General features: G+C 47.5%; 1 protein-coding gene across 8 annotated transcripts in view; it reads left to right on the top strand.

The window, feature by feature from the left end:
• The window catches only part of MYO5B (myosin VB), a 106,223-nt gene that overhangs the window by 29,195 nt on the left and 62,120 nt on the right, over positions 1-14,908 (top strand). For 7 of the 8 annotated variants that reach the window (XM_066989135.1, XM_066989141.1, XM_066989138.1 and 4 more), the window contains 9 exons: positions 1,261-1,371; positions 4,059-4,224; positions 5,638-5,782; positions 9,481-9,637; positions 10,120-10,263; positions 11,106-11,187; positions 12,560-12,667; positions 13,127-13,236; positions 14,498-14,763. In XM_066989135.1, coding sequence (XP_066845236.1) covers positions 1,261-1,371; positions 4,059-4,224; positions 5,638-5,782; positions 9,481-9,637; positions 10,120-10,263; positions 11,106-11,187; positions 12,560-12,667; positions 13,127-13,236; positions 14,498-14,763 — 1,289 coding nt within the window. Of the gene's footprint in view, positions 1-1,260; positions 1,372-1,543; positions 1,750-4,058; positions 4,225-5,637; positions 5,783-9,480; positions 9,638-10,119; positions 10,264-11,105; positions 11,188-12,559; positions 12,668-13,126; positions 13,237-14,497; positions 14,764-14,908 lie in introns of those variants that run through there. The other variant, XM_048079714.2, reaches the window with a different exon arrangement.

Below are 14,908 nucleotides of genomic sequence, written 5' to 3'. Positions count from 1 at the left end.
GTGGGACAGTCGTGCCAGAGGTGAGGTTGTAGAAGTAGAGGCTCTCCAGCCTGGATGGGGACTTCCTTTGGGCTTGGTTTTGGTCACCCGGTGGCTTTGAGCTCATCCATCTTCCCCGAGGGCTCCTCGTCCTGGCCAGGGCTGGCTTAGAAAAGAGGTTTTTTGGGAAAAAAAATGGATGCTTGAGGAAATGCTTTCAGAGCGGGTCATAACAGCCTCTTCTCCCAGGCAGCCTGTGGCTATCCGTTAGGGTGGGAAGGCCTCGGTTCGGGGGCGCAGGTGCTGGAGCAGCGATAGCTTTGGGGTTTCCCAGCTTGGGAACGAGCTTGCAAAGACGTCGCAAACGCGGCCATCTGATTGCTCTCCCCGCTGCACGATCCCTTGGACGTGTGTACGCACGAGGAAAATCACTTTTATTATTGAAACTCCGTAGTTTTGCAGCCGGGATGGACGAAGGGATACAAAACCCAGAAAGGTTTTGATTTTGTGGCTGCCTCGAGGCGGGTACGTCCTGATCCCCGACTATTTCGGGCATTTCTGGAACGCGTTTTATCTCCGGGCGCCGGGAGGAGAGATCAGCCCGGGGAAACTGGGGCGAGGAGCAGGGGGCGAGGAAAGGCTGTGCCCAGCTTGACCTGCTCCTTTCTCCATAGCAAGGTGAAAAACAGGGCTCCTGGCCATACCAGCCGGGGTTATTTGCTATATTTACGTATTATTTAGCCTTATAAGACAGGGACCAAACCCCTCTGTTTTGCAACACTGTCGGCATCGCCTGGATTTGCCCCAAACTCTCCTGTTTTGAGCAAATATTTGAGGTCTCGGCCCCCCACTGGTTATTTCTTTGGCACAGGGGGAATCTTTTAGGCTGCCAGGGCAGAGTATTTATTGAAGTTGGAATTGCAGTGTTTCATAAAAAGCTTCTAAAAGGTGCTTGGAAATTAAATTCCCTGCTTACGTTGAGTTTGTACCCTGCTTTGTTTGATTGGTAGCAAGCCAGTTGTATACCTTGTCCGGGAGAAACCTGATTGAAAGTCTGCTTGGAAATCAGACTGCTGGCTTATAATTTACCCCCAAACCTAAAATTAGGACTTTTATTTTCAGGCTGACACAACGTTTTAGCAGCTCTGACTTTACAATGAGTGGTGGATTGTGTCCACGGGGAATTAATTTATTTCTGACTTAATTTCTTGATGTTTCGAGCTTTTATTATTATTTTTTTTTCCCGTGTTTGAGCTTTTCTTTCTTTCTCCCCCTCTGCAGTACACCAGGGTTTGGATTCCTGACCCTGACGAAGTTTGGAAATCGGCCGAAATTATCAAGGATTACAAAGAGGGAGATAAAAGCCTCCAGCTGAAACTTGAAGATGAAACTGTAAGCTTTTGAACATTGTTATTCTTTTCGGTAATTTAAACCCTCAAATTAATGTGTGGGAAAAAAAAGGCCTGAGCCATCTCACATTTTTCAGAAAACATTTTTAAATGCCTCAGCTCTTGCAGCTTTCCCCTGCCTGCTCCCTCTCCGGGTGCTTGTGTTAGAGGAGGCTGCGAGAAAAGCCTTTGACCTCCCTCAACTCCTTTCATCCTCTGGCAAAGTTGCGATAGCAGAACAATTTTATTTTTATGTAGCAGCGGAGTGTTAGAAATATCAGACTCTGGGTTTTTGCTGCTGAGCAAATTGGAAGGAGCATGGCTGGTAACATCTACTTGAGACTGGACACCGATGGAAAATCAAATAGGACATGATCCTATGGTAAAAGATACTTTTTTTTCTGGGCTATATTTATTCTTTGTGCATTAAAAAAAAAAAAAAAGCAGGATGGAGGCTGGGGTAGAGTGGCTACTCTCTGTCCTCAGCCCAGAGCTCGTGGTCTGGGACATCCTATAACTATAGGGGCTGCAAGTGGAGTTAACCATGGGGATTTGGGGGCTTTTTGGGAAGGGAGCAGCCGTGCCATGCACCTGCCACGAGGTGCATCCCACCTGCATGAAGAAAAATGTGTTTTTTTCGTGAAGAACTTCACCTAAACCAGCTTTCCTCGCTGAGCAAGCAGGGTTCCCGTGATCACGTAGCAGGTGATCTGCTCTGTAGCTAAAACATTTAAGAGAGGCCGCTTTCTCCAAATTGGAAATCCTCCGAGGATGGTGAGTAATTCACGTCCCTTGCCAGCCGCCCGTTTCCACGCAGGGAATACTTTTTACCGAATGACTTAATGGCAAGATGGAGAGGAGGAATGAGGCACGCTTGATTAGGCTGCTCTTCAAAACAATTTTGCTTTCAGAGCAGCAAATGCGGGCCAGTTGCAGGACGTCAGCGTGCTGGGCTTGAAAAGGAAGGGATTTGCGTTGAAATGTGTGCCTGGCGTGCTTTGGCTTGTGGAGCTTTTCTTGCACTGGCTTTGTTGGGGTCAGTCTCTGCCGTGCTCGTTGTCCTCCCCATTTTCTCTACCCTGGGGGAAATGCTGATGTTTTGCAGGGCTGCGTGACCTGTGCCAGCAGGAAGCACGCCGGTGGGTTGTCTGCAACCAAAAAGCAGTGTAAAAGCCCAGCATCCGCACGTGCCAGTTCAGCCCCCTGTCCCCGTCAGCTCTTTTAGAGTTGAAGTTGAGTTTAGATTGTTAAATTGAAGTCTTTCCTCCAAGTTATTTGCGCCTTTTACTGTAATACATAGGGGTTTTTTTGTTTTAAACCTTGTAACTGTCATTCAGCGTTGTGTTGTACCTTGAGTCAGAGCAGGTTTTTTTGTTGGATCCCACCTGTTTCTGTCAAACACGACACAAAGGGATACAGAAGTTTTTTCCTTTAATAATTCTTGCAAAACCTTTTTAATGCTCTTCCCCACAAAGCCCTGCCTGGACCCCACGTCATGTTGGGCTGAAGAGCATCACCAAAGGGGAACCGTGCAGGTGTGCATCAGATAAAAAAAAAATCAGAGTATAAATAACTTCAGGGGAGTCAAAGCTGTTGAAAGCAAGCCTTTAGTTCCTGACAGCCGACACGCATTACCCAACGGGTTAATGCTTCCCTTTTGTCCTTGCACTTTAAGTGAATTTTCACGCGTTTTGTGGTTGCTGGCTGCATACAGCGTGCTCCTTCCCAACGATGAGCTAAGTTTTAAATATCACGGGGGATCCCTGGTGTGCTTGCCATTAAGATGTGAGGCTGAGTGCAAACTCTTGAAAATTGGCATCGGCTACGTGGGATTAGAGTATAAAACCAGCCTGAGATCTCCAAACGCGTCGTGTGAGCCTGTCCTTGTGCACATGGGTTGATCCTTGTGCAGTTCACGTAGGCAGTGATCCGGCGGTGGCTTCCTTCTGCTTGCAAACTGGATTCCTCCCTTTGGCTGGGAGCTGAGCGTTGGGGCCCCTTCCTGAGACACTTATTTATTTACTCCACTGCAAAGGGAGAAAAAAAAAAAACGCTTTTTCTTTAGTTGGTGGCTCTGCTGCTCGTCTGGGGATGAGCCAGGAGCACTTGGCGTATGGGCAGCCGTATGCTTCAGTGTTATAACCTGGCTCTTCAGAGATTGAAGCAGCAGGGACTCTGCTTCTCCGTGTCCTTCTCTGCCTGAAGGGGTGTAAGGATTTGAGTATTAAAGTAGCCTGAATTAAAGATGTTCTGAAAAGTCATTCTGCTGGGAAGAATGTGGTTTATTCTGAAATGAGGCTGTCCTTCAAAGAGCATGAAGATGCTTAGATCAGCTGAAGCTGGGGTTTTCTGTAGGCTACCTCTTACTGCCCAGAGCTGGCCAAAGGCTTTTTGCCCCAAGGCTGGCCTGAAAACAACTCAGGTGTGCTCAGGTTGGAGTTTCTGGACCATCCCTGTCCCCTAGGACCATCTGTTGGCCATGGCCATCTCCAAGCTCTTTAGCAAGGGGGTTTCCTGTCTGGATCATCCAAGTCCCTGTAGTATTTAGCATCAAAAGTATGTAATTACAGTTAAAGCAGAAGGTACAGGTATTGCATTGTATCAAGCTGGAGTCATTCTTGAGTAAGTTACAAGATATTAAAGGAGCCGTTGGTTTTTGTGTTCTTACATTCCTCATGTGTGTCTCTTCAGCTCTACGAGTTTGACCTCCAAGGCAATGAGCTGCCCTTCCTCCGCAACCCAGATATCCTGGTGGGAGAGAATGACCTGACGGCCCTGAGCTACCTGCACGAGCCTGCAGTCCTCCACAACCTCAAAGTCAGGTTCCTCGAGTCCAACCACATCTACACATACTGTGGTGAGTATCGCGGTGGGGCCATGTCCAGGTCTTGTAGGCTAAAGGCTCCTTTCTAAACTCTTCTTCCTCGGATCAGTTGGTCATATACTATCTGACCCTATGCTGGGGTGAAGACTACTCTCTGAAAATTTATGTTTGAGTATGTCCAAGTGTCCACACCATGTATTTATCTCCTGGAGAGGGTCAGGTCAGAGCACATCTACGCAGAAACCTCTTACCACCATGAGCAAGAGGCTGTGCCATGAGTAAAGTCCAGGACTGTGAATTTGGAGTGGGTGGGAAGCACGTGTGTGGCCAACAAGTTTTGGGTTATATATATCTGGGGGCAGGGGACATAGTACACGATTCTTGGTGGAAAAGCCTTATCAGATGACTTTGAGGCCAACTTGGTGGTCTGTGGAGAAAAAGTAGGACCTAGGAAACCACGGGAGAACAGCAGCATGCCAGGAAGATGTCATCCAACTCCGTGTCCATGGTGTGTTTTCCTCCCAAAAGAGAGTTTCCTGCTGTAACGGGTTTATAACGGAGACCAGATCTATGGGATTTGATGTCCCAGAAAATTGCACAATTTATCCAGTCACGAGAAGAATTACAGAACATAATTCTGTAATTACGCTACGGAAGAGTAGACAATAATGATGTTCGGTTAGCATTGTTGCCAAGCATTATTTTTTTTATTTTTTTAAATTTTCTGCAAGAGAAGCTCCTTTCTGGAGACGTTTCCATCCAGCATTTGTGATGTCCAAAGAAAATGAGTGTTGATGGCAGAGGTTAGCAGTGTGTGGGTGGAAAAGACTGCGAAACAAACCTCGCTGCCCTGCCTTTTCTTGATGATTTTTGGGGTCATCGGGCTCTTAAATTCAAAGCTCAAGGAGGCCAGCTGTGAACTTGGGTTTGTCATCCCCGGAGAGAGGGGCCTGCCAAAATCATTCAAGGCAGCAGTTACCTGTGGGTGGATGGCAACAGATCGCAACCTTTATAATAAAAATAAAATTAGAAAAAAGCTGACTCAGCCAGTTTTCTGCAGTTAAGCGGGAGAATATTGAATATTGAACCCTCTTGCTGGCACTCGAGGTGATCTTGCTAGCAGAGTAAAACTCAAGGGGGTTTTGCTCAGAAGTTAAGCCAGGGGAAAGTCCGCCTTTGCACAACGGAGATTATTTTCTATTCATTTTTCTCACCAGTTTCATGTGCCTCCTCTGTAGCTATCCTGCAGCTTATTCCCTTGCTATCAAAGCACAGCACTTTGAAGGAGATGCCGAGATAAGAACTAGGAGTCTTTCCCATTCCTTTTTCATTTCTTTTCCCCAGGCTTTGTATTTAAAAAAAATCAATTCAGGCAAGCCCTGTAAAGCCTGAAGCCTTAACTCCAGGCTTGCTTTGTAATGTATCTGTGTATTTATCTCTTCTAAGGCATTGTCCTTGTGGCCATCAATCCCTACGAGCAGCTGCCAATCTACGAACAAGATGTCATCTACGCGTACAGCGGCCAGAACATGGGGGACATGGATCCCCACATCTTTGCGGTGGCGGAGGAAGCCTATAAGCAGATGGCCAGGTGAGTACTGCTCAGTCGCATCAAATTGTCGGATCAAAAATGGGCAAATAGGGAATTAAACGTGGCAAATGCACGCTTTTGAGTTAGGAGGCACCTCTGGTGGGTACCTGGAGATATTTACGGGTCTGCAGAAGCAGCGTCTTCCCCAGATGAATGCAGTGTGTTTTACTTTATTTTTGTATTTATCGTGGTGCTGCGGACAGATGTGGGATTTTGCTCTTATCAGATAAGCCACGGTCTAAAAGAGGATATAAGAGGAAGCCAAAAGTTGTAGTGCCGGGGATCATTTTGCTCTAGCTGGACTCGCACCGTACGTTTAGATTTCTTGTGATTTGGCTATGATTTTTTAAAAATTATTCTGAATTACTGACCGTGCAGGATGCTTTGTATCCCCAGCTCTGCTTTCGGCAGCTGGGGTGCACATGAGCATGGCGGGACCTGGGCAGGACTGAGGCTTCTGAGTGTGTTAAATTGGTGTGAAACCATCACTTCTTTGGGTTGTCTTAATTTTCACATGATTACATTATGTCCACCAGCCGATGGGGCCAGAAACACAATTTTTGGAATAAAATAAGTGCAATGAGCTGATTTTACAGAGAAAAAGGTCTCGGGTAATAAAGGACTTGCAGGAGCCTCTGAAGAAGTGTGTAGCCTGGTGGCAGGAGAAATGCCGGGCTCCTTATTCGCGTGTGCATGCATCAGCTGATGGGGTAAGGGATGCACAAACATACCGTGATCTGATCCAGGTGTAAATCTGCCAAAATTGGACTGCAAAACATTGAATGTTCTCCTGCCAAAAGCCTGCCAGGGCTCGGCAGACCTTAGCTGAGCCTTGCGATGTCAGGGGGCAAACAATTGTGCAGGTAGCGCCTTGGTTAAGCAGGAATTTTCTTCTCTCCCAGCATTAGGATCTCTGAGCAGTGCTGTTTACATTTGCTGGAGAAGAAATAAAGTAAGAAATGCAAGAATGAAGGTGGGGATGAGCTCAGCTTTTACAAATCTGGGCCATAGAATAATAGCATGGAATTCAGGAAACGGAGAAGCCAAGGGGGATGTATGCTGTTTGGGGTTAGAGATGGGATGGGGAGGAGAGGGTGAGGCTTTGGGAGTTATCCCACAAGCACAGCAGTTGTGTAGGACCGCAGGATTTGCAGAAAAAGCTGGATGCACGTTCTCCGGGGAGGGTATAAGGAAGGAAACAGGAGAGACTGCAGGTAACGCTTCCTAGGGGCTAAAGGAGAGATCCGCTGGTCTCACTTGCCCTGCTGTGGCAGGGAACAGAGATGCCACAATGCTGGGACGGCACTGGGCGAGCCTGGGCAGCGGAAAACCCCAGGAAATCCTTCCTGGGAGGCTGCAGAACAAAGCCTCCTCCCGAGGCAGCTCCGCAGGGGCCAGCTGCTGGCTTGGGCTGCAGCCAGCGATGCTCCGCGTCGCGATCCCAACGCAGAAAAAGAGCATCTGGGTGTCAGGTAGCTGATAAAAGTGGCCAGGTGAGTGTTTGGCAACTCTCTCGAGACTGCACGCTGAGGAACCCCTGACCTTATTCACTGTGGACGAAGAAGAGCTGTGTTCTTCACCCCAACACCTTTTGCAAAGCATAAATCCCAGGAGGAGGTCATCTTCCTTGTGTGCCCCCAGGAATTCATGGAAAGAGTGGAGACAGGTCAGCGTTTTGCAGCAAATTCCTATGCGTCAAGCTGGAGTAAGCAGGATTTTCCTTGCTGCGTTTCCAGCTGCCTGGGGAGAAGGTGCTGAAACGAGCCACGAGGGACTTCAGAGCCTGTGTGGGTGTAGGTTGTCGGTGGAAGAAATTCTTTTTTCTCCCCCATCTGTAAAAAAACACTGTATAAAACGGTTCTCTACCCCCAAAAAATAAAAAAATAAAAAATTGCCTAGATAACCCATGCTATTTATCGAAGATACAGCATAAAAAAAGACCCAGGTGAATACATAGCATTTGAAACAAACATCCTTATGTTGATGCTGGCTTTTCCAGCTGCAGCATAAAATGAAATTAGAGATGAGAACGATCTGGGTCTTTGGGGGCTGTTTATCTTAAAAATGTGCAACTTCTGTCCCTTTGTTTGAAGGCAGGGTTGACGATCTCAGTTTATTTCATTGCTGTTATTTGGGGGAGTGCAATGCAATTGTATTAAATCCTTACATATTTATATACTGCTACCAATGCAATGTAACACCGACACGTGCTTTTAGTCCCCACTTTGGGACTTTAAGGGTGTTCTTGTTACGGTCAGGCTCAATTTGAACTACGGTGCTTAAAACATTTTTAATCTTCCTGCTGCTTTATGGCCACTAATCCTCAGAGCATCCAGCAAGAAGGAGGTTAAACATCACTTCCACGGCGGAGATGCGGCGAGTCATTGACTCATGCCTCAACGCGGAGAATTAGTGTCGGGCAGGGATTAGAGCTGGAGTGACCCCTGATAATTGCTCCCGGGATCTGGCTCTGCCCTCGTTTGCTTCGGATATTCTTTTTTTTTCCCCTCTTTAAGGTTTTTAGTGTGAGTGCCTTTGCTCTCTCTGCTGAGATCGAGATGAAGTTGTTCAGCAGTTTGCTTAAAGCTCTAGCGATGGCTTCCGAAAAAGAAAACAATGAAAACAACAATGAAAGAGTTGTTATATGACTTAGGTCTGGAGAATACTCAGGGTATATTTGTTTTCAGATACTCCAGCTTTCCAGAACTATTTCCAAAGGCTTAAGTTCTTGGCTGCATCCACGTGCACCAAGATATCCTCCATCTCTTCTCGCCAGTCAAAGGGCAGTCAGGAGCTGCTGGTGGTGGAAACCGTCGCTGTCCTGGGGCTCAAACCCTTGTACAACGCCCCGGCCGTGGTTTTTATCACCAGGTTTGGTGTCTTTTGGGGAATGATGGTGTTTTGACAAAGGCAAGCCAGGGGGAGGAAGGAACCACTCAGCTGAATGAGCTCCCCAGGTGGAAATGATCTTTGCCTCCCTCAACCAGTTGCACTCTTGTATCTGAAAAGGCATGGAAAAATGTCAAAATTGGTAACAAAAGGTCTTAATTATGAATCCTAGATTAAAAAAAAAGCCCAGGTTACACAATGTTACCTGGTGGCAGTGCTGATTGGATATTAAATAATGCATAATTCCGCTCTTTTGAGCTTTATTGGCTTCATTCAACTGAAGAGACACCCTGCCTGGTGTGGTTTTCATCTTCTGGCTTAAAGGAAAAAGCCTGGGGCTAAGTTCCCCGAAATGTGGGAACTTGGGCAGCATCCGTCCTGCTGAGATGTAAGGGTAAGAAGCAATAATTACCAAGTGACTTCTAGGCAAGAAGTCCAGCACTGGAAGAGTCCAGACTTGACTGTTTATTTAATTGCACGGGGGATCAGACGACTTTTGCTATTTCCTAATTTTAGGGCGCAACAGCGCTTCGTGCAGGATTTCATCTCGTGGTGTCTCTGCAAACGCTTGGTGATGTTCTGGAGATGTTCAGGGTGCCCTTTACGCTTCAGCAGAGAGGCATCACAATTTTCTGTTATTTACCATTACTCTTGTAGAGTGCAGAATAAATTCAGGATTCGTAATGTAGGTGGTAACAAGGCAAGGGAGATGGAGACACAAGGAGATGGAGGATGATGGCGTGATGCGAATGTGTTATCGACAAGAGGACAGGTTGATTTATGAAAGTTTTTCTTGTCTGCTGTCACAGGGATGAGAAGAACCAGTCCATCATCGTGAGCGGAGAGTCGGGTGCTGGAAAGACAGTCTCTGCCAAATATGCCATGCGCTTCTTTGCCACCGTTGGTGGCTCTGCCAGCGAGACCAATATCGAAGCCAAAGTCCTCGCCTCGAGCCCGATTATGGAGGTAAAAACTGAAATTTCCTTCTGTCCTGCTCACAGCGATCCCCGTTTCTCTCCAGATGTCCCTAAAACGGCGAGAGCTGTGCAGAGAGGCCGTGGGAGCTGTGCTTTTGTCTGGCGCTGGGTCTTGCTGGGGAGGAGCCCAGCCTGTGGCTGCAGAGCATCTCCAGAGGGCTTGGATAAAGCTGGTGGTGAAGGAGGGTGTGGGTGTCCTGTAAGGCAAAATAGAAGCGAGGTGGCTCTTCGGATGTTGGTGGTGGAATCACTGAACATGTGGTATTGCCAGAATTTTTATGGAATTAAAACACACAGTGACAGAAAGGAGCATTTGTACAGCAAGCGAGGTCTTCCCCTAAGCCACACCGCTCCTTCATCAACTCCCGGTGCTCTCCCTTCTGCTGCTGGCAGGGGGATTTCCTCGAATCCTCCCATGACTATTTATGTAAAGCTGATTACAAATTTAATGTCTAATTTCCTTTCACGCAGGCAATTGGAAATGCGAAAACAACAAGGAACGACAACAGCAGTCGCTTTGGGAAGTACATTCAGATCGGCTTTGATAAAAGATACCACATCATTGGTGCCAACATGAGGACGTATCTGTTGGAAAAATCAAGAGTTGTGTTCCAGGTGAGGAGACCTTTCTTTCGGGGGCTGTACTCAGGGAATTCAATAGTCTGGGTCTTTTCTTTGCATTAAACAAGTCACCTCGCTGAAGGGACATTTGATTGCATGTTGGTTTGGGAGTCTAAATTAAACCGTGAGGTATCAGCAAAATGTCCCAAGACTATTCTTTTTTTTTTTGGTTTAACTTTTCCTGAAATAATCAGTGTTTCATACAATCAGTATTTCATACCATTCCTTCTTTCAAATGCAGAAGTTATTTGAGCTCCACAGTTGTGCAGATAGCCCCATTCGTCAGTGCAAGCAGTCCCAGAAGCCAGTCTGTTACTTTTTTTCTTTCTCTTTTCCTCCAATCTTTCATCTCCACGCCTTCCCAGAGGCCGCTATACGGCTTCGTTACATAGGATTAATGCAAGACATCACTCCCAGGTTTGCATTACTGCAGGCAGATATAGAATATAATGCTCATAAACATGTCAGTCAGCGGATAATGCCCCACTCCTTCGTCCTGAAGGTTGGGAAAAAAAAATGATGCAGGCCAGTCTCTCTCCTGGCAGAGCTGTTAACGTTGGAAAATAAATCTACAGGTTGGTAACAAACGTGCTCCGTGTCACATAAACGGACCAACATGTAGATATGCAAATTGCCACGTATTAATTAGACCATGCAGACTAGGCAGGGCATGGAAATGAAATCAGAATCTTCATTTCTGAAGATCGCTGGATGCCCTGAAGCACATTGTGGCCTTCCTGGTGGGTCAGGCTCAGCCTTTTGCAGTTTTTCTAGATGGTGGGAGAGCTGCTGGCAACCTCTTCTCCCCCCCATTAACTCGGTGTTTTCCCCCGCAGGCGGAGGACGAGCGCAACTACCACATCTTCTATCAGCTTTGTGCCTCGGCGAGCCTCCCAGAATTCAAAGACCTTGGTCTCAGTGAGTATTTCCACCTCCCCGTGCTGTCTGAGGGCAACAGGAAAGCGCGGTGGGGTTAGAGATGCCTGTCGCTGCGGGAGAAGGGGAGAAGCCTGCCTGTAGCCCCTAGAAACTGCACACAAGGCTGCTGTGGGAGATGCTTGCTGAAGCAGGGAGATCGTGTGTTAATGTTGTACGAAACTTTTGTAAAGATCTGTGTTTTAAATGAAGCCTGGGTTGATCCGGCCAGTTTCTTGGCAGGAGCACTTTTGTCCTTTGAGTCTATTCGCCTTCCAGGTCCGCTGTTAATGGTTAACCCCTGGGATGCATCCCGAGTTGTTGTGCTTTTTTTCTTTGTTTTTGTCCCGTTTCCCCCTGTGATTTCACAACCACAAGCTGCCAGCGGAAATCCAAGTCTTTTTCAACGTGGCTCTTTAAAAGCCATGTCTGCGTTTGCCGTGACTGGGACACCGAAGGCTGAGAGCTCCCTGGTGCATCACCCAGGGCGTCCTGATGCTGCTGTGCAGCTTTCAACTTCACTTCTCGAGGGAGAATGCGAAACGGCAACAGCTGGCACCGCAGGAGGCGGTGGGCGCGGGGCTGCTGTCCCACGGGGCACTTCTCTGGAGGAGAAGCCTTTTTGCATCATTTCTACTCAAAATTTGATGATGTCGGTGTGTGTAGTCTCCAGCTGTGCTTTCCCACGCTGCTTGTGCGTTTGCTTAAAATGCAAAAAAGAAACGATTCTCTGCAAAAACGTGAAGCTCTGTCTTCGGTGTTTTCTCCCCTTTTTACTAAACTGAGCAAGACGTTTGTTTTCCCATATCAAAAGTAGGAGCTGTTGCTTCTCCTTGGAGTCTCACACGCACAAAGAACTGTTGTTGCCCCGTTTTATATTGCAAAATGCTGGAAAAGAGTCTCTAAACTTTCTTGAGCCCAGCAAAGCGATCCAGTAAGCTGATTCTTCAGGTAGGGCAATGCACGAGATGTGCCGAAAAGTTGAATTTTAAACTGGCAAGTAAATGTGTGACTTAACACGTGGGAGCTGGCGTGCATCACAGCGCCCTTTCTAAGCCTGGTGTTGCCCTGAAATAACTTCGCAGAGCGCGGATGCTTGGATGGGGTCACGAATGCTGACTCTGCTGGCGTCTCTCCATGCCCTTTGCCCCCCTGTGTTGGAGGCATTATGCTGAGAAGGTGCTAAAATACTTGAAGCTGTCACGAGTAGGTACAAATATTTAAAAATATATTAAAAAAAAATCAAAAGTAGGAGATAAAGGTAGGCAGATCCTAAGTCAGATGAAAGCTTTGATCCAGCAGGCTGGGGATGAGGCGAAGCGGCTGTGGTGGGCGAGTGCTGCTCGCTGAGGCTTTTTTGTTTCTTCTTTTCTAGCCTGTGCTGAAGACTTTTTCTACACTTCTCAGGGAGGCGGCACGTCTATCGACGGCGTGGACGATGCTGATGACTTTGAGAAAACCAGGCACGCCTTCACCCTGCTCGGTAAGGGGCTGCTGGGCTCGGAGGCTTCCCGGCAGCAGTTTCAGTATTTTGCCTGAAAAAAATCCATCTCCTCCATCTTTCTTTTGATCTACTCCTAAAGGTGTTGCCAAGCTCGTGGATTTGGGGTCTTGTCTCTGGCCCAGCCTGGCTCACCTCCGGTTAATTAATGCCAAGCAGCATCCTTGGCTTTGCGCACGTTCACAACAGTGGTCAAATTGTTTTGATACGACCATTTCTGTAAAGACATAACAGCACGTGAGGGGCTCCTCTGGCATCTGAGCTGTTGTTTCGGAACCATGGGGTGAGGATGGGTTTGTTGGGATACTTCTGATAAGTCCCAAAAGTCACAAAATCAGCAGCCCAGGCGGGGAATCGAGCACCACGAGCGCTTCGAAATGAACTGAAAATTGCAGTTTGTGTCGTTTTGTCGTGAAAACCAGCTCTCGATTGCTCCCCTAGGAGTGAAGGAGTCTCACCAGATGGCCATTTTTAGGATAATCGCTGCCATTCTGCACCTGGGAAATTTGGAAATTCAGTCGGAGCGGGACGGCGATGCCTGTAGCGTGTCGGTAGGTCACCAGTGGGAGTGGGGAGCTTTGTGTGCTCGTCCATCAGCCCGTGCTGGGTGTGCTGTGCTTTAAGCAGTGCCCTTTTGTCTCCAGTCCTTTTCCTCCTGGCATTATTTCCTCGCTGATCCATTTTTCTTGGGAAATGGTGCCTCATTTCTCTTCTTTAGCCTTCCCATAAGCAAGATGATGGAAAGGTTGTTTGCCTCTGTATGTCAGCTTTTCTGCTTTCTTAAGAGTCTTGGTGCATGCCCTACTGGGGGGGCAAAATCAATTTCCTACAAGCACTTTGCTGCTGGCAAAGCCACCAGGATCCAAGACTCAAAGGAGGGTGGCACAAGCTGCTACGTATTGCAATTAATTAGCAAGAATAAATAAGTTTAAAGATGCCTTAGCTGGGATTTTTCCCTTTCTTTCTGTTGGTTCAGGGTTAAAAATAAATAAATAAATAGATGATATGGAGAGCACCGTCCTATCAATTATCATTGCATCCCAGACTGGGTCGTTTGTTCCTAATTAAAGTATTTAAATGGGCTCTGCACACGTTTTAGCGTTACCCTTGAGATAATGCGGTGTGCAATTAGTGGGATGCTGGGGGTAATTTGCTTGATATTTAGTCGTATGGATATGTAAAACTGGCCTGCTCCAACGACGCCGAGTTCTGTAATGGAGTTCATGGTGTTTAATTGCCTTCAGATGGAACTGTGTGGTATTAAATGAACCCCGTTATGACTTTGAATCCGTGGTCCAAAATATGTTGCAGCAAAAAAGCACCCCGGAGGTCTTTTAAAATGCATTTTTCTCCCCGTTCTCAAGCCCATTCCCTCTTTTGTACAAACAAGCATCTAACGGGAAATAATTGCCTTCCTTTTGATATATATTATTACGCCGAGTTAAAGGGAAATTGATTTCTCCTTGTCCAAAAGAAAGTGCCGCCTTAGCATAATAAAGCCTCCCCACTGCCATGGTTTATTGGGGGGAAAAAAATAGAACGCAGTAGGGAAAATTGTTTGCTTTTCATTTCATCGATCGTGTAAAACGGTGCCTTCTGGTAATGCCTATTTTACAAGTTTGTTATTCAAAATTGAGTTAGTTTGTAAGAGGTGTTATGTGCCTAAGGTCTACCTGGGGGCTTGCTGAAGGATGGTTTTTGGGGTTGGGAGGCGCGGGTGGGTTGCACAGTGGGAAGAGGGCGCCCTCTCCTCTCCAAATCTCGGGTTGGAAGAGTCAGCACCCGCTCATCTTGCCTTCTGCTTGCCCGTAGAGCGAAGACGAGCACTTGAACCACTTCTGCAGCTTGCTGGGCGTGGAGCAGGGCCAGATGCAGCACTGGCTTTGCCACCGCAAGCTCGTCACCACCGCCGAGACCTACGTGAAGAGCATGTCGGTGCAGCAGGTGGTCAACGCCAGGAACGCGCTGGCCAAGCACATCTACGCCCAGCTCTTCGGCTGGATCGTGCAGCACATCAACAAGGCCCTGCACACCACCATCAAGCAGCACTCCTTCATCGGCGTGCTCGACATCTACGGGTAGGCGTGCTTTCCGCTTCCGAGGCCCCGAAACTAGCACCCCCTGACGCGTTTCGCCCTTCTGGCAGAGCATCCTTGACCTTGGCTTGCAGCAGGGGATGGGAATCATAGAAAGGGGTGGAAAAAAGCGCGGTCGTGGAGTGCA

This window comes from Anser cygnoides, chromosome Z (assembly GCF_040182565.1).
Source record: "Anser cygnoides isolate HZ-2024a breed goose chromosome Z, Taihu_goose_T2T_genome, whole genome shotgun sequence".
NCBI lineage: Eukaryota > Metazoa > Chordata > Aves > Anseriformes > Anatidae > Anser > Anser cygnoides.
Note: the sequence above shows the minus strand (reverse complement) of the source record. Positions and strands in the feature narration are given on the sequence as shown.